Source organism: Diadema antillarum, unplaced genomic scaffold (assembly GCF_040938485.1).
Source record: "Diadema antillarum isolate AM-2024a unplaced genomic scaffold, OU_Dant_1.0 seq00000822_RagTag, whole genome shotgun sequence".
In the NCBI taxonomy this organism is placed as follows: domain Eukaryota; kingdom Metazoa; phylum Echinodermata; class Echinoidea; order Diadematoida; family Diadematidae; genus Diadema; species Diadema antillarum.
The window spans coordinates 1,136,654-1,156,996 of NW_027271699.1; the positions used below are offsets into that span (position 1 = coordinate 1,136,654).

Consider the following 20,343-nt stretch of genomic DNA (forward strand, 5'->3'; position numbering starts at 1 on the left):
TTCACTATCCAGTTTAGGTCCTTAAACACCAGGCCACGTAAACAGTCTCGTATGATGGTTTGGAGATGTTTTTGTTTTGTTTTTATTTCTTTTTTTAGTAAGTTCAGATATGGACAGAGATAAACGTGATATGACATGACGTTAATTGGACATTTTCAACAACGATTTTCGTCATGTAATTGGGGGTATCAAATACATATGATAATCATGTGTTCACAAAATACACGAAATGTCATTAAATCGAATATTTTTCATACAGAAAATGTCATAAAATTCTTTCTTCGGGGTAAGTCATATATTCTATATTGATAATTGATTTAAACAATAAAAGCCTTTACATAATATATCAGCAGATAATATTTACATTCATTTTTAGTTCCCTAAGCTTGGCATAAAAATGTAACAAGAGACAGACTGAGACATAGAGCATGTAAGAGAGTTTTGCATTTGGTTCAGGAGTACATCACACCTCTTGCATGATGACTCATATGAATAGTCAGGAATGTTTTTATTCATGTGCGCTAGTTACGTCAGCACCTTATCACCAAGACTTCGTCAGTTCGCTGATCCTCCGACTGATCGCTGTAATCACTGTCATATCTCAAGCATCCATCGGGTCAGCGATTTTTTCCTCTCATTTCTGTATAAACCAAGCCACATATTTTTGATATCCCGGAAAAGACACTCTCGCGTAATCACGTGGATCTTGACAGGGTATTAATGAAACATGACTGCCTCAATAAATCGCCTTGGAAGGAAAAAAGTATTTTTACTGGTAATTTGTAACATCTTCTTTATTTCTTGTGATAGTGACTGATGATGTTGAACTTATAGCTGTCCGGGTGAATAATGTGATTAAATTTCTACATGCGCGGCATCATAATACCCATGTGTTAGTCAGCTTTGTAAAATCTTGGCACTTAATATTTCTGATTAACAGCATGCGTTGCAATAGGTCCAAGTTTCTGGTGAATTTTCCGAAGGTACGATCTGCTTAGTCTTCCCTTCTATATTCATGCATCTATCCCTCACAGACATCATAAGCTCATGATTCCATAGATGACCACTATAATGTGCCCCTCCCCCACGCACCGAACATTACCTATACATTCGATATAAAATGAGACTATTTTTACATGCTGTGTGAGATGCCGTTGAAATGACCTGGTTTGCTTGTTTGTTTCTTTACTGCTGTTCACGTTCCTTTGGACAATACTGCCCCATGGAGTTTGGTCGCGTGTTCATAATTATTTATCATGAAATGGGTCCAAAAACTCTGCAGTCTGATTGCCAGCTTTCAGTGTAAGTCATTAAAATGATCCACAGTTCAGGTGGCCTCGCACGCGACAGCAAAGATGAAGCAGTAACATCAGAGAGATTATTGAGTGCGCGCATACGCCTCACTTTTGAAATCTATGCTTGTTTTAGACATCCACCAAAGTCACCTCCACTTGAACTTTTCTCCTAAATACATTTAAGCAGATAACACATTTATCACAGAAGCAATTTTGTCTTAATATCAGCGTAATCTAAAGGTATATCAGCCTTCGTTGAAAACACATCACGAAGGGGTTGCAGCGACAGGTTCACCCCTAGCTCAATATAGAGACTGTAGCCTTATACACAAGCGGTAGAAAAGTGTGATTATTACCTTTTTTTAACAGTTCAGATTCCGCTAGTAATTGACAGCTTCCTCAGTATAGTGGTTCGAATTATATGTGACCTGAAGAAACAAAAATAGTGGCTCCATCATGTCAGTACTAATAAGTATCAACCAATTTTTCATGTGAAAATCTTCATCTGGTCGTCTGGGACGATTAGTCGTGTTTCAAGGCTCGATATTCATTTTGTAATGCACCTCAAGCCGTCACTTTCACTGTTCACAAGTTAGCCTACGATATCCCTCTCTGTTAGCATATAGATTCGTGATCGGAGAGGTGTCTCGATGTATTTTGTGTTTGTTTAGTCTTACGTTATACAATGTAAACATTGACTTAATGATGAAAATGAATCTTCAGCTTCAAGAACGACTATTTCAAATTGCTCGGCATCTCTCCTCATCGAGATAATCATTAGTAATGCCGGAGCAAATTGGACCCTTCGTTCTGCGGAAGCTGCAACTTAAACTGTGTCACAAACGCGCTTGATAAGAGCACCCGTGTTAGACGGTGAAGTGATTTCCATCTTTTACCTTTCTGAACCAGACTTTTTTTTTTCTCGATGGAATTTTAAACTTTCCAGCTACTCTGTATCAAACCTTATTAAAAAGATATGGAATGCCCTGAAAATTGATCAGGGCGTGATCTCATTGGATCTCATTGAAACATCATCATAATAAGAAGCTTATAAATCTTGTGCACTTTAAACTAACGTTCATTTTTTTTTTTTACTAGACTTCTTCCTAGTCTTTTGAAATCATGGTTTAGGTTAAAGTAACGGACAACACTTCTTCCTAAATGCTTTCCCCTGTAGAATTGTACATACCAAACCAGTTGACACAAGGGTGTCATCATCACGATCGTCGTCGATCGTTCAAGGGAAGTCTATATCCTGAAAATAAGCTCTTTTGAATAAAACCAGGGAATGAGAAGAACATAATAAAAGTCGACCAAATTCTGATTAAAAACTAGAAGGCCATGACAGTTGAAGGTATGACCAATCAAATAGAAATTGACGGCTCTGTGATGTAGCATGTGAGCTCACCTTCCATTTTGTCCTGTGTATGAAATGAACTATTCCCTAAAATTTCTCTCTATTAGTCATTGATGTAAAGATATATTTGATTTTCCATACAGGAGCTGTGTAAAAATATATTTACAATGATTGCATAAAGAGTGCATATTGAATTGGTCATTCGATTGATGGGAAAATGCGTATTTCCTATTATGTTATATAGAACAAAGGAAACAGGAAGTTAGCTCGCGTGTGACATCATGAAATTGACAAGTTGGGTTTGATTAATCACAGCTTAAAAAAACAAAATAAACCTAAAAACTCTCCTACTTTTGATCAAAATGTTTTTAAAATTTCACTGAATTGTTCCTCTAATTTTCCACATGCTTCTTTTCACAGGGACTGATTAGGGTTAACTTCCCCTTGAGGTTTCAGGTTGGCGTCGCCCATTAAAATCTCAATAAGACCTTTGACGCTTTTGACCCACTGGGTATAGAAATCAGCAATCCTTTAGTCCGTTGAGGACGAGTCCCGAGTATACTCGGGCAGGGTGTCTATGGGAAATGTGTTTTGTAGCAAAATCAAACCGTCCTCAATGGGTTAAATTGAAAGTCAATGGGGATTTCATAAAGAATTTCCTTACAAGTGGGTTTTGTACATTACACCCATTACAGAGGTGTACATCCATACTGGAGTTCTCCTCCCATTCTCCTCTCTGCATAACTAGGACATAAAATGGCGGTCCCGTGTATGAGAGAGTCACAACTCATGCATGCACGTGAAAGATCCCGCTTCATTCATTCATCGCAAAGAGCACGTGAAGTGGTCCCACCTCACATCCATCTGGACCCCATGGAACACCAGCTTAGCGTAGCTGAATACGGGCTATCCAGCCATTTTCTCAGATGTAAATGAACAAACAATGAACAAACATTAAACCTTGCTTCATCGTCGTCATGGTCGTGAAGCTTCCGCGCGTCAAATCACACATTCATCGCGATACATAGGAAATTAAATGACACGATCGATGCCTGCGGAAGAGAATCAAGCGCTGTACCTGCTTGAAAGCGGTAGAAAGTTAGTCAGGGAGGGGTCCACCTCCCTGAATTAGCTGATCGACTTTTACTCAGAAGAAGTCCTAGAAAACGAGTGACGTAGTGCGGACAGAGTCAGAGGAAAATGGGATGACCGCATTTTGAAATGCCTTGACTTGTTAGAACAGTCTGCATAAGATTTACAGTGGTTTGTGTTGACTTTAAGTGCATGGTACTGCTGTGATTTAGATTGACTGTACTTCCATAATATTGCATGTTTGATTCATCCGGATTGTTTCCTGTATTTGGGTTCTGATTTATGATCAACCTCATCAGTGGTGCACCATTCAGTGCCAGCGTCGTCATCTATTAATCATATCCGATATTTCATGTCATTTTCACCTTGAAAGGCACAATAGCTCATAAACTGTTAGAAACAAACCCTTATTAGATAGATTCAGTTTCAATTTCATGTAGTTACTCATTACACCGAAGTAGATATAAAGGTACTCTCACGTTTGTTCCTCTCATTCATGTCAAAAACTTCGTCACGGTTTCGAAGGCCTGTTTTTGCTTCGACGTAGAGTACATTATGTATGAATTGTACAATCCAGACAGTCGCCTTTGTATGAAATAACGCGTGTTCTTCTTCATGTTTGATATTTATCACAGATGTCCAAGATGTTACCTGAACTGGCAGTATTGACTTCCGTCCTACTAGCACTGTTTAGCAGTGGCCTGTCCATGCCCGCTATCGAGGTCGGACCACAAAACATCACCATCGGCAACGGACAGGACGCCCTTTTCACCTGTACTATTAGGATGAAGGGAATGACGCCTGTATTTTGGTATCGGGTGTCTTCTGGGAGTCGCATCAGCTCGGACTGGACAATTGACCCCGCAGTTAGCCGTCCGAATGGCAGAGAGTATCTTATTGAAGGTGACCGAAGGAGGGGCGAGATAAACCTGAAACTGCCTGGTGTAGAGCCGTCTGACGCGGGGGAATATTCCTGCGGGTTTGCGAGCGGGTCCAACTATGTTCGGAAGAGTGCGTTCTTGTCGGTGCTTGTGCCACCGCTCCAAGAATATCCCCGGTGTGAGCTGCCAGACAGGGAAAGCTGGGCTGTGGGGCAAACAGTGGAATTGGTTTGTATGTCGAGGGGAGGTACACCGCCGGCAAAACTTGTCTGGTTGAAGGACGGGACAGAATTAACGGATGGACACGAACAAATTAATACTTATAAAAGACTTCTCACCTTAGGTGATCTCCAGGCGAACTTTATATGTCGCGCAGAAAGCCCAGCCCTTTCCCAGCCACGCACTTGCACGACGTCCATCACACTCGAAAATCCCTCGGTGATGATACATCCGAGGTCATACAAGGCAGAAGTGGGTGATTCGGTCACCTTTATGTGCACGAGACAGGACTGGCCTCGAGAGACTAGATTCAGGTGGTTTTTTAGAAACAATCCTATAACGCCCAACACGTCTTCCAGATTCAACATCAGCGAGGACAACCGCGCCCTGACCATTGACAACGTCCAGGAAGCCGACGGAGGCGCGCACGTGGAGTGCAGGGTGACGGTGCTTCCCGGGCTGGAGTATCCAGCCGTAGGCACTCTTCTGGTCAGTCGCCTGACAGGGGAGGTGCTCGGTACTTTGGGGCCGCCCAGACTACAGACAAGAGCTCCAACCATTGATAGGACGCCCTCACAGCCCCGAATCCTGACTGCGGCAAGCGGTATGACGGTTGGTGACACTGAAAGCAAACGCGAGCGTGATGCTACCCCTCTAATAGCGGTCCTCGGCGCAGTTGGCGGTCTCCTTGTGGTTATAGCAGGCGTGATTATCAACTATGCGTTTGTCAGACAACATCGGAAAAAGAAGGAACAAGAAACACCCCCTCGCAGCGAGATTCGCCCCGTTGGTTCCGGCGTTTCTCTCATGACCACTAAACCATCGGACAGATCTCTCGCGAGCTCGGATTCAGCTACTACAAGCACAGCAACAACAACAACTGTCGGTAAGAGAGAAGGAAGTGCTAAAGCAGGTAAATCTTCCAAACCGGGGAGCCCCTATGCCGAGTTAGATGCTGATGGTATGAGGTTGAGCGAGTATCAAGGACTCAACGCGCCGCCGAATTTGATCTACGCAGAACCAATGGTAGCACCGACAAAACTAGTGCCGAGACCTCAGCATCAAGAAGGTTTCCATGACTACGCTTTACCGGATATCCTACCTGAGTTGTCGGTTAATGACTATGTGGAACCGGACCCTAACCCGCCACCGCGAAGTAAAAAAGTAAAGCAGCCAGAGAAGGGGGACGGGCAGGCACCGAATGCAAAGGTGGAGAGCGACAAACCGACACCGCAGAACACCGATGGCGTTTACATTGAAATTATCGCGTGATGAAGGGAGTGGTGTCATCGGATCGTTCGTGAGAGTGATGTTGAACGCTATATACAGGCAATGACTGTGACAACCGTGACTTGCACAAGTTGTGCTACATTTACCATTCCGTGAAACGCTTACATGCGCTTCTGCATACAATACTCTCACATCTGCCGATGGAATGCTGTTAATATTATGCAGACCTTATGATGGAATAAACGGTAATAGACACTCAGTATTGGCCAAAGAGCCTGCCGTATTTTCGTCATCCCTTTGTACAGTGTATGTATACAATGTATTGAAATCAAAGTGGTCGATATATTCCATTTGGGGCACGCGTGTCTCAGTCGTACATTTTGTCATTATAGTGAACATTAAACGTTTGCCGCTGATACAGAAAGTTAATTGCATGGAAACGTAGCGACGGAACAACAATTCGTAATTATCTTGGCGACAGCATACAGCACATGGAACAGTTATGACCAACAATCAGTTATACGTGGGTTTAATAGATATGAATTTATAGGACTTATGAGTAATGTGAACAGGGAGATGATATTGGCTCAAACGCACGGCCTGTGCTTTTGCAGTCTACAGTAAATTGTTCTCAGACTGAACTCAATGTACCTGTCCTTGAATCTTTATGAAGCTATCTGCTATCTTTGAGTCGCAGGATTTGTGGTCACAGGATTGCTTTCTTCATTATGTCATGGACAGAGTCTCTGAACGGGACAACGTAAAGTAACATTAAAAAACTCTCAAGTCAGGACAAGATACAGAAAGATAATATAAAATTGACGTCATTGACACGTGATTTGACAAATACCTTCGCACAAGATGTCTGCGAACAGAGTGGTGATGAAGGCGTTTCATGCTGTGAAGTGTGAAATCCGAACATAATAAAGACAGTGGAAGAATACCATGTAAAAACGTCTTTGCGAGGTGATCGTAGAGCTACAGACCATATAATTAACAATTCATGTTTATATGGCTCGTAACAATACATGTATGTTTTAGGTGGTTGGAGTAAATTACATTTGTTTGTTTGTTTGTTGGGTGGTTTTTTTTTGCCCCTCAGAGTTAAAAATTCAACGGGTAAAAAGAGTAAAAAAAATGGTTTGAGGTTTGGTCATGATGAGGCAACGAAATTTCGGAAGTGATGTCAATGTCAATCACTCTGATCAGATGCCGTAGCTTTATGAGTGGCAACAGTTTTTTTTTCGGAAATAAACCGGATTGATGAGGGTATCATGAGCTCATCGTCATTGGCTGCTCTCAGCAGCATCAAGCATTTTTAATCGACCTTCATGTCTATATATGGCGCCAAAAGCCATTCACTTCTTTATAGCTTCAAAATTGAGGATGTTGTGATGTCTGGGCGTGATAATGACTAATTCTGGACCCCGTTGCATAGCTACAGTAACTTCACAGGCAATGGTAACACTGTGATCGACTGTAACCATTGATGATTATCTAGTCGATTTGATTTGCTGTAGAATCGTGTTGATATGGTAGTTACAATCCTTACTGGAAAGAACACATTGTGACACAGTGTGTTCACAGTGTGTTCACATAGTCGACTATTTGAAAACGCTCGAATTTAACAGTGTCAAGATGACTTCACAGTGTGATGTGGTTTCCACAGTGTTCACATAGTAAGGCATTGTTTCACACTGAATTGATGAATTTTATTGTGTTCACACTGTTAAAATGCTCGAATTTAACAGTGTGATGAGATTTCACAGTAATCTCACACTGTTCACGCTGTGACTCTCACACTATTGACACTGTGTTCGTTCGAGCAGGGAATGATTACACAGATACCATTAATTGCATGGTTATCACAGTTTCATGCAAGTGGACCCTAGTTGTAGGTTATAGGGCTTGGAATGGGCTTTTCAGTGGAAACATATGGTCTCACCAACTATTATCATGGCATTGCATTTATACCTCAGCACTTCCAGATAACCATTGGTATACCAGGGTTCAGAGAGATTCTGGTAATTATGAATTAACATCTCTCCTGGGGTCATGTACCATAAGACTTGTGATATATATATATATATATATATATATATATATATATATATAACGTATATATACATACATTGTTTATGGACATTTGGAAATTATTGGCTCCGGGCCGACACTAATGTCGAGCTCTGATATACATACCTCTTTATATATCATACATACATATACAACATTGTATACAAACGTATTATGATAATATATGAGCACATACAAAGTATATGGCCTTTGCTGAAAGATGATGCAATATTGCGATCCAATACAAGTAAAAATGTAGTTTGTCCCTTAGGAATGTATATGATCCTCTCTGCTTGTCCTTTTTGTTTTACAGATTTCTTGTGATTATTGCCCAGAGGATGCTTGTGATGTAGAGCCTGCCAACTATGTACTGCCTTATGTAGACGCTGGAAGTTCTTAGTTCAATACATGTAGTATCTGTCGTTTTTCTTCGTAATCTGTTCGTACATCTACAGTTTAATCTGAGTCATGTCATTGTATCTATAAGCTCTGGTATTAATGGCAACAATGTGAACAATAAGCAGGGCCTACCAAAGGAAGTGATATACAGTACATCACCAATCAAATATCAAGAGGAACCAGGCAAACACAATGTTTTCTTTTCCAAATAAATCATTATCCTTGAAATCGCAAAAAAGAAGAATAGGATCACAAGATCAAATCAAACCTTATCACGTCCATATGTATCAAAATGTCTTAATTCCTTCACAGTTCCTTAAAACAAAACTTTATTATTGCTTCCTGTGGAAGTCGTTTCCATCCAAAGTACTTTTATAGATACATTAAAAATGTTTCCTGTCTTTAAGCCTATATATACTTATTGTAAGGTAAAGTGGAATAGCATTTTCTTTAAATGCTTTTGAGAACCCTAAATCTAATGATGACATTTGCTGAAATGCATGAATAGGCCTATATGGATCCGTGCATGATGGAGATGCATTTCTTGTTATCAAAGAATGCAGTTTTTGATTTCACATGGTAAATTAACAAGTGATTGATTCACTGAATAAGTAATGTACATTTTCATCATAAATGGATCATGCTTTTTGACTGTAAGAATTATTCAATTAAAAAAAATCGAAATCATATATCACACTTTCCTTCGTTTACAGTTTACTTTCTAGTTCATAATGTGGACTCGTGAACTTATCAAATTTTGATATTGTAATATAGGTATATATATATATGTATGTATATAGTCTAGGTCCAAACATGTTGCGAATTCATGTTTTGGCTCCAATGTAACGAAGAATAAACCGGTAATGCAACCGGTTCCGCGTCGAGACTCTGAAGAAGGTGGATGGAAGCCACCGAAAATTTGAGTTGGTCAATAAACTCATTCTTTCTTATATATTGGCGAAATATTGCATTACCGGTTTATTCTTCGTTATATATATATATATATACATATATATATATATATATATATATATATATATAGATGACGTTTTCAAAATGTTTATGTAACATCGAGTTCTTTTTCTTTCAAATCACATTCCAATAGTGGAAGTTTTCCACTCGTGCATAACTTTGTCTCACTGTCTTGTTTAGAAAATTACTTTTATCATGTTTATACAGAAATTGCAAAGAAGGGCAGCGAAGTGAAAAACAACTTTGTGAAATACTAATAAATCCAAGCATTCAGAATAGAAATAAAAAAGATAAGATAAAAACACCATAGAAACCTGCTTCGTAGAATCACAAATAACATCCGAATTTCAACATATTTTAGATTTTGAAATAAGGCAACAGAGAGGTTAAAAATAGATACAAACGAATTTCAAGACTTTCGTGGATAACCAAATTTTCTTTACAATCGAATAATAGGAACAACAGTTTGTTTTATGTACGACAAAATGTAACCCCAAAGAAGTATGAAAGCGAAAGTACGTGTCCTATCAAAAAACACACGCCTATAAGCTACTGCGTATACATAAAAAAAAAAAACATGTGTGGATCAGATAAGTAAATAATGATGATACGAAAAATGATTATATGGAAAACAGTAAAATGTTATACTACGTATACATGTAATAATGCTTTTAATATTTCTGAAATATAGAGGGCAATGCCTCTTCTTGTGCACCCGATTGGCATGGCTGATATTTTTATTGATTTATTTTCTTCAGTGGGGAAAAATCTCTTGCAAAATATCCCTCCATCTACTAAACTGTTCAACGAACTTTTAGATACATCTAACTCCAAAACTTTTTTTTTGTAGACCCACATACAACCCTGTTGGAAAGAATACAGTGTCCCACAGTGTGAAATCTCTTCACACTTTTAAAATTCGAGAGTTTTAACAGCGTGAACACAATGTTAGTCATCAATTCACAGTGTGAAGCATAGCATTACTATGTGAACACTCTGTGAAAACCACTCCACAGTGTGAAATCATCTTCACATTGTTAAATTCGAGCGTTTTCACATAGTCGACTATTCGTGAACACACTGGTGTGAACACACTGTAGAACACTGTGTTCTTTCAAGTAGAGAAGGAAGAAATAATTAAGATCGATGCTAATTTTAAAGGAGGAAAAAAAAAACAGTTTACGAGGGCATTGATAATTGCTTGTTAAAAAATATATTTCGCCCAAAAGTAGATCCTTTGATACACATTGTACTGTAAACATATTTCTCACTGGCCTCGTGCCAAATAATATAAAGATAGTCTTTTTTTTTCAATTTCATAAGAAAGGGGACAAGGATGATGTGAATATTACAAACCCATATCTTTAGTAACGATAATGTTATTGAAAGAATAATGAACATCCGCACAGTGATTTATTTTAAAACCAGTGATTTATTTTCTATCTTGCAATTTGAATTTAGCAAAAATCACAGCACTAACATACGCGCTATCAAAGTCGCACATGCACTTCGAACACACCGTCACACAGAAAGTACTTACTTTTCTGTCAACCTTGCAAAGTATACATTGCAGCAGGTGTTCTGAAGTTATTCTACCTATTGCACACAATTATATTCTATCACATACTTTATGTATCATCCACACTGCATTATGTATTTTTTTTTACAAATTCGTAATACAGTATATATGCTCTTTGCAATGTGTGCTTTGTATTTTGTTTTACTCTTTTGTTGGACTGAAATAAGATTGATGAAAATTAATGAATTGAATTAAAATATCAAACAAATAATGAAACAAGGTTTAGTAGAATACACATAAAAATATATAAATATAATCATGTATATGCACGTATGTTATATCATATGCACATATGTGTATATATATATATATATATATATATATGCATATGTATATGTATGAATGCATATATATATATATATATATATATATATATATTGTTATATATATTCATTCGTTCATTCATTTATCAATCTATATCAAAACAAACATGGTGTATTGCACTGTTTTAAATGGATATGATCACAAACGATCGACCCTAACTAACTTCCACCCGCCTCGTGCTGCGGTATATGGTGAAATGCGAGAGCAGGTTAATGCGTTGGCTCAGCGGGTAATCATGTGATCCTTTAATCACATCCAGCAAAGAGGAAAGAAAATGATTTATTTTCAGACTGCAGAGTCATGATATCAATGGTATACTGACCCCAAGAGGAGCGGGGAAATTCAGCGTTAAAACTCATCTGATTTTGCCTACAAGACCAGTTTGTTAAACCTAAAAAGAAAAGATTATATAAGACAGATACCTTTTATATTCATAAATCAGGAATATTTAGATAGTACATGTCTTCACTAATCTTGAGAAAAGCGTAGATTAATTTACTTGCATTTTTACAGTCTATGTGAAGCCATTCAGTGTTTGATAACATAAGTTTGCAGTTAATGGAATTGATGCTTTGACGGGTAAATTTTGAATAGGCTTTCTAAATGTAAGAAAATGTTCTGTGAAGTTATAGTACAGTTTCTACATAAAAAGTCAGGGAACTAATGTATTTCAATGGTGAAGAGTCGCTAGGAAGACGGATATATCACTTACTGGATCCTTACACATGACTCCAAAACTTCACTAGTGTAGTAACCATTGCCACCAATTTGACATCATGTACAGTACATTGATTCATAATGGGTTACATCATCACCATTATAGCTGCATGATGGTCCGCATACTACCACTGTCAACTGTGACATTAAGAGTAACATCGTCAATAATTACCAGTCTGGCGCCAAAACTATAAGTGGTGTAAATGTTTCCACTTCATCTATCAATGCTAGGCTTATCTGAGGTATACTACCTAAACCATTGCTGCTAATGAAATGTTATGCCTGATTTGTGAACTTACAATGTCTGTATTGACGAAACAAAGGCAACTATTGCAGGCAAGCTCTATTTCTTTTTATTTATTTCTCTCTTTTTTTTTGCGGGGGGCTGTGTAAGCGAGGATTTCAGTCATTTAAGTTGTTCCATCACCTAGCTCTCTGGCCTTTTGAACCCAAAGTTTTTGTCAGTCCACTGTGGATTTATTTCCTCGGCGGGTTCTGGAGAAAAGCCAAGGGTATAAAGGTTTGCCAAAGATACGTCTGTAGCTGATGTTTCAATTACGGAGGCTGGCGCGAAGCAAAGGTTTCTCTGAGGCTTGTAAAGTGGTGGTGGAAACCCGATTTCCTGTCGAGTGTACGTATTTAGCTCACCTGTTCCATTACTGTATACTTTCCTGTAATTGCGGAGAGGATCCGACCCCTGCGTTATGTGCACCTTACAGAGAGACAAGACGAACAGTGAGATTTAGTCATTTTATTACTTTTTGATCTGTTATGTACCGTTATCATTCATTAATGAAAATTGATTAAAATTGAAATTGAAATGGAAATGTTGTTGTTTTGAGACACCTGCTTTTGCGCAAAATTCCAGAAGAGGACAAATAAACCACAGTTAAGCATTCCATGGCATATATTGCTGTAAATAATTTAAATGCATAGGTTTGTATACTTATTCTCTCGCCGCTCTTTCACACCCGTCATGATTCTCAGAGACGAATGTGAAAAATAAAGCTTTTTATCGAATACGATATCTAGAAGAATATAATGCTCACCGACCCTAAATGAAAGTCGGGATCAAAGAACTATGCTGCATGTAGAGGCAGGCCAAGTGAAGATCTATTGACAACTGTAAGTATATGTCTGGATCAAAACAAAACCACATGGGCCTTGTCAAAGGAATGTCATTTTGATATCTCCTTGACAATCGTGTGGAGGAGGAAATTTCTATCAAGAGATCGCAAGATTGAGTTTGCCACTCGAATCGAAAGTGCTAGCCGACCTACGCGGTTTAACCCCAACCTTTAGATATCAAGATGTGACTAATTTGTTTGGAATGAGTTATCTGTTGCATAAACCATGCGTTTGACCTTTGAACTTCCACGAGCAAAGAGGCCAGTCGATATATCAAATATTTTCCATGTGACTATTATGCAAACATCTGAGCTTGAAAATCGTATCATAAAAACAATGTTGTAAATTTCGTTCAAGGCCTGGCAACCTATTTCATCGTTTACACGAATTCTAGAGCACACACCACGTCTGTCTCTTGCGAAAGTAGGGCAGGTCACAGACGATGTAACATACTTCGAGGTCACGTTCTAAATGTGATTAAGATCGTAGCTTAATAGCATGATGCAATATTCAGAAGGAAAATTTGATAAACATTAAAGTAATCATCATAGTATTTCATTTACTTGATATAATCTGGCAGAGCGATTCCAAGGAAGCTATCACCGCTATCGAAGCTAACCACGCTGGGCAAATACGATGAAGGTCAGTAATTTGTTATAATTAATTATAGAAAACACACATTGGACAAAACTTCACGGGCATGTTGGGGGGGGGGGATTCGCATTTCAGGACTTTCACAATGGAATTTTGTGCTCATCTTTCCTCAAAACTGTGAGAGACATGTATGTCATGAAGCCGAGAACATAGAGCGAATTTGCCTGCCTGTTTGAAGATATCATCAAACTTCACAAAGTGATATTCTGTGCATGGGGCACGACCAGCATTTATACATGCTATGATCCCTTCCCTCACTGACGATTCCTGCCAATTTGATCAAAATCCAGCCAACTGTTTTTCAAGAAGGAGATGAAAATGTGAACAAACATTTAAGCACAACATACACAGCACACCGCACGAAGGACGACGGACGCCGGACGTCGGACAGCAAATTATGGCAATAACTCATGTGGGCCATTCGGCTCAGGTGAGCTAACGATGCCATTGTAGTCCAGTGACAATAGGCAGTATGAAACTAAATCAGACATTCAAGACAATAGACGATAATTCATCATAGATACAACAGAGGAAGATAAAAGTGTGAATAAGAAATATATGGAGAAACAGACGAGCCTGGATTGAAAAAGACTTATTCAATTCAATTCAATTCAATTCAATTCAATTCACTTCAATTCAATTCAATTCAATCATAGTTTATTTCCAATCAACGAAAATCAAAACATAATACAAAGTATACATGTCATGAAATGATATTGTTCAAACATTTGCAAAAGATTCATGTAGTATACGAGATAAATTATATACAACAACATACATATATTATATGCAATAATTACGAAGAACAATGCATATATACCTCGTGAGCGTTCGGAAAATAACCTCAATTATGGAAAACAGCGATCCACTAAAAAGCAAAGCTTGTGGGACGTGGATCGCTAGATAAATAATGAGAAAACAATATCTTATTCAAGGTATTTTTTTATAGCTATTGTATTTAATATAGATTATTTAAGTCATTTGTAAAAATATACACGTAGTTATTTTGAGATACGCAGCTCGGGAAAAATAAAAAAATAAAAATGGAGTATCAATGCTAATGCCTAGACTTACACTATGGAGCAAGCAAATCTGCGCATATACATTATACACATACATACACATAATCATACATACGCATATATACATGATATACATATTCTCGTATATTACAGAAAAGAAACCAACATGAGTATTGCATCTGTAGCATATCATTTTTTATCATACATACCGAGTCCATTGAATGACACATAAATGAATAAACACCTGATTATTAGATTAAACATAATTACATTGATTTTTATGTCCCTCATTAATGAAATCCTATATACAATTAGTGATTGGTCTACATAGCGTCTATAATGGCCACTGATATTGCTAAAAATGTGCTATACATACAGTGACGTCATTTCATCGATAACGCATGCAAAATGATATCAGGATCGGCCTATATAGACTGCATACTGAATGTGTAAATCCACCGTGGGATGTGCCCTAATCGTCTTCGCTGCAATATTATGTAAATATGTTCATTTCGACAATTCAATAACTTTTAAAGATTCGTTGGAGGGACATACACCAAAAAGTATTATAGCATGAACTCTTTCGAGCCCCTTATGAAATTATGGATTCCCTCAGAAATAGTGCTCTTCGATCCTGCTATTGAGGAAATATGTATGTGCATTATAATATTGAATTTTTGTCAATTAAGTAGCAATAATAAAACTATGCATATAAATTACCGTCATTATCATTGTAGTGAATTGGAATATTTTAGATTATTTTTCTATGATTTGATTTGAAGGTGAGTTAAAGTATAGGTTATAGTATCAGTAGTGTTATATAAATCATTTTATTTACAACTAAGATTTTTGAAGTGTAGTTGTGTTACATTTTAAAGATGGATTTATTCATATACATTTTATACAATATATATTGTTGGTTAACTTAGATGTTAAATTAAAGTGTTTCGTATTGTCAATCTTTTTAGTTTGTGATTAACTTATATCACTCAGAACTGTACTATCATTTTGAAATGTGAAGTAATCCGATTTGTATATTTATATTTACAAAGTAGCAAACAAACAACATATGTTATATTTTGTATTTTAATCGACTGTTAATTCAAAATCAAATTCAAATTCTATTTTCACTTTTTTCAATCAAGTATTAATCAAGCATTAATGAAAAATTAACATAGCCAATATATTTTCATTTTACAGTGTACATTTATCGCAATTCAACTAATCAGCTGCGAAGTTAATTGAATAAAGCATGAATTGAATTGAATTAGATTAAATAGAATAATAGAACATTGAGGTGGGAGACTAACTAATTTTACACTTGACATGGGAACCAGAGAAAATTAGTTCTGAAAAGAGGAAGAAATAATCTGTGGGTGAGAGACGCCGGAAATCATTAACGCAAGCTATGTCGTTAACGTGGTGTATAGTACCGGCATGACGAGGCAATAATACTCATGGCCAGTGTTAACTATTGCTGTTAAAGGGGCATTCCAGACGATTTGCATAATCCACATCATGCAGTACATAAATCGACAGTGCCATATGTAGATTTGTGGAATTTATAGTGGTCCTTGAGCAGAGAAACCAATACTCTGAAAAATCTTATGGAAATTACACTGAACAGTGTTGCTGACATAGGAGCCTCACATATTTGAGAAATGTAGAAGCATAATTCCATTACAAAAACTCTTGTTTAAAAAAGTTCACCTGGCTGTGTAGTACAATAATATGCATGCCTTCTTCTTTGGTTCTGCTTCCTTGAGCCACAACTCATGCATTCTTATGGTGAGGCTGCCATGTCATCATCCTTGTTCATTACAATTTGAATTTTGGAAACATTCATATTCCTCATCCCAATCACTATGAATTCTAAAACTCTGTACGCAGTATAAGTGAGTTATAGTTGTTCATATGTAAGAGTCTGAAAATCATCCGGAGGTCTCCTTTAATGGCAATGACTGCAGTTAAATTACCAACTCATTACTGGCTGCTGCCTGGTTGCTGCTGGGCTCCTGCCGGAGTGATTGCAACTTATAGCAGGTTGCAATTTCTGTCATATATGATTGTTAATAATACCATGCGTGAAACGATTCGTCTTCGTGAATGAGATCTCCAGATATAGGGCTAGTGGGTTTTATTCATTCATTCATTCATTCATTTTTTATTTCATTTCCGTCCAAACCATATAATATGACATTGCATATACACAAAGTCAGTACAAAGTAACTTTTACATGTCCAAATGAAATTTAAATACACGTCATTTGTTTACATGAAACAAAAAATATATTTTGGTTGAAGAAGTACAAGGACAAAATGTGACTGAATCATAACAAAGAAAAGGTCGGAAATGGAGGGGACTGCTAAAAGGCCAAGCTTGTAGAATGCAGTCCCCTCGGATTCGCTTTATAATAGTAATACACGAGACATTTTAACAAAATCCACGGGAACCAGAACACAAAACGAGTACGCACTCAAACGCACACACATATAACACAGTAACAAAGCAGCTCTCTTACATACACGTGGAAAGGATAAAAAGGAGATAGAAAGGGACGGGAAGACAGAGGGAAGGGCAAAGGAGAAGAGTATTGGGGGTCGATGCAGGACACAGGAAGTTGTCTTCATATGAATGATACAACATAATGGTTATGAAATAGAGTAAACAAAATAAAGGCGTTAGCAGCAAGAGAAATCAGTTAGGAGCTTTCAGAATGCAAATCCCCAGTAATATAAGAATTAATAAACATTTTCTTTAATTTTAAAGTAAAAGTGTTGAAACTTAGAGATTCTTTTATACTGCTGTCAAGGGAATTCCAGAGTTTAGGTCCAGCGAAGGAGAATATAGACTTTGCAAAAATTGTCCTAAACAGTGGTAAATGGAATTCATTGGTTTGTCTAGTGGGGTATGAATGTACAGTTTTATTTGGATAAACATAGAGTCAAACACCAAAGGAAGGGAGTGATTTATTAATTTGTACATAAACTGACCTAAATTCAAACAATATGAATCCTTAATTTTTAAGATATTATTTTGATGAAACAAGTCATTAGTATGACATCTCCACGATTCTCTACAAATGACACGAAGAGCTTTTTTTCTGCAATAATGATATTCTTTCTAAATATGAGGAGTAAATGTTGCCCCAGGCGAGAATGCCATAGTTCAGATAGGGTAAGATCAAAGATGAATATAACATTAACAAAACATTTTTCGGAAAATAAAATTTAACTTTATTGATAACACCCACATTTCTAGAAATTGTGCGGCAAATTGAATCGATATGCAAATTCCAGGTGAGTTTATTATCAAGAGTCAAACCTAAAAATTTAATTGAAGAAACTTCTTCTATGGCTATATTGTCCAAATAAATATTCTGAGATAACTTTTCTAAGGAATTACTGAAAAGCATACATTTAGTTTTTTGAAGATTAATTGACAATTTGTTAGCTCTAGTCCAGTGAAGTAACTTTTTTTATCTCGATGTTCATAGTATCGATCAAATACACTGAATCAGAGCTAGAAAGGAACACATTTGTATCATCAGCAAATAATAAAAAGGAAAGAATGCTTGATGAATTTATATCATTGATGGAAACAACAAATAAAAGTGGACCAAGTAAACTTCCTTGCGGTACACCACAAGTGATATCATGCATAGCAGATTTGTGACCATTAATATAAACAAATTGTTTGCGATTGGTAAGGTAACTCCTGAACCACTCCAAGGCCATGCCACGAATACCATAAGGAGATAATTTGTAAAGGAGTATTTTGTGGTCAATGGTATCGAAGGCCTTGGAGAAGTCCAGGAACACACCTATAGTATGATGATAATTATCAATGGCTTTGGAGACTTTGTCTAGGAAAGTAAGAACTACATGGGATGTGTTGTGTTGTTGCCGGAAACCAAATTAATTATTTGAATAATCTTATGCTTATTGAGAAAATCCAAGAGTCTAAAATGTACAACTTTTTCTAATAATTTACAGATAATGGATAACAAAGATATTGGTCTATAATTACTGATGTCTTCCCTATCCCCTTTCTTAAAAATTGGAATAACCTTAGATACTTTCATTTCCTTTCATTTTATTTATATATTTCATTTTATCTATGAAGACATTTAGTGTTTTGTGTTTGACTTTGATAATCAAGTTCTTTCACGTCAGTCCTGAAATTCTCAATTTGTTTTGTTTGTTTGTTTGTTTGTTTGTTTGTTGTTGTTGCTGCTCAAACTCCACTCAGCGGTCCTACAAGGAAGACCTCGGTCTGATCACAAAATCATTATTTTGCTCGGGTTTTTTTTTTTCTTCTATTAAGATGAGGAATATGCTGTATTTTAAGATAAATTCACCTTATTCAACCATGGCTTATTAGTTCTTGTCAAGCTGGAAAGGCGTAAATTGATGTCGCTGTTGTTGCTATTGTTGTTGTCTTAATTTTGTAAATCTATTTCCGCATCTCTGATGGTCTTGGGCCGGTCCATGTTACTTGCAGGCGGTGAGGCCATATAATTTGTAGGGGAATTTTTGCGAGTAACTCTCATTATTCTGGCATGTCATGTACGATTATACTTAATGATGTCCGGGCAAATCTGACCCCTCTCAGCTGGTAGTCTCTCGATGCCAGTCGCTTCTCTGTAAATCACTGAGCTCCCATGGACTTGCCAAAAGGCTGTATACATTCTCTTTGGCCGAGAATCTTGCTCGCTCGACACAGGAAGAGCCATTTAGATCAGTGCTGTTCCGCTTGTTTGGAGACACGCGGCAGCGCGCTTTCATTTCCGCTCTTGCTCTCAGTTATAGTCCTACTGAACCTACGCTCCTCAGGCAGTGAAGATTTTCTCTTTTGCCTTCACAACATTATTTTAGTCGAAAGATAATGTCCATGACTTTGTTTGGTTTACTAGGACTGATGTAAGGTAGGCAAAAGTGCATCAGCAGCCTTTATCGGCAATCATCCCTGGTGGTTTGGAACAAAAACACGCCGGGCTAATTATAACTGAAGATGTCAACTCATCGTGAGAACAAAGGTCACGACGGTTTGACGTTACATTGACATGAGAAGATAACTGACAGTTTGTTTGGTTAGAGGTAACCGAAAACATTATGAGATGTTCAATGACAAAAGACATCTGTTTTTCTTTTTCTTTTTCTTTTTACTCCAGTGGTGTTTGGTGTGAGGGGAAATGGGGAGGAAGTGATTGCTTTTTCAATTTAATTCATTTGTTTTCATTCATCTTTTCTTTTTCCAACAAAACATAACACAGAATAAATCAGGAATCATATCATAAACAAACATTCGACTTTGCGAAGGATAAATGAAACAGATAAACATAAGAATGCATACCTGCAAAAATACAAAGTTATAATGCTTCAGTTGAGAAAAAAGAATT

General features: G+C 37.3%; 1 protein-coding gene across 1 annotated transcript; it reads left to right on the forward strand.

Moving 5' to 3' along the window:
* Positions 1-4,388: 4,388 nt before the first annotated feature.
* On the forward strand, positions 4,389-6,116 carry LOC139739977 (nephrin-like). Its single transcript, XM_071650575.1, has one exon. The coding sequence runs from the start codon at positions 4,389-4,391 to the stop codon at positions 6,114-6,116; it is 1,728 nt and encodes a 575-aa protein (XP_071506676.1).
* The last annotated feature ends 14,227 nt before the right edge of the window (positions 6,117-20,343 follow it).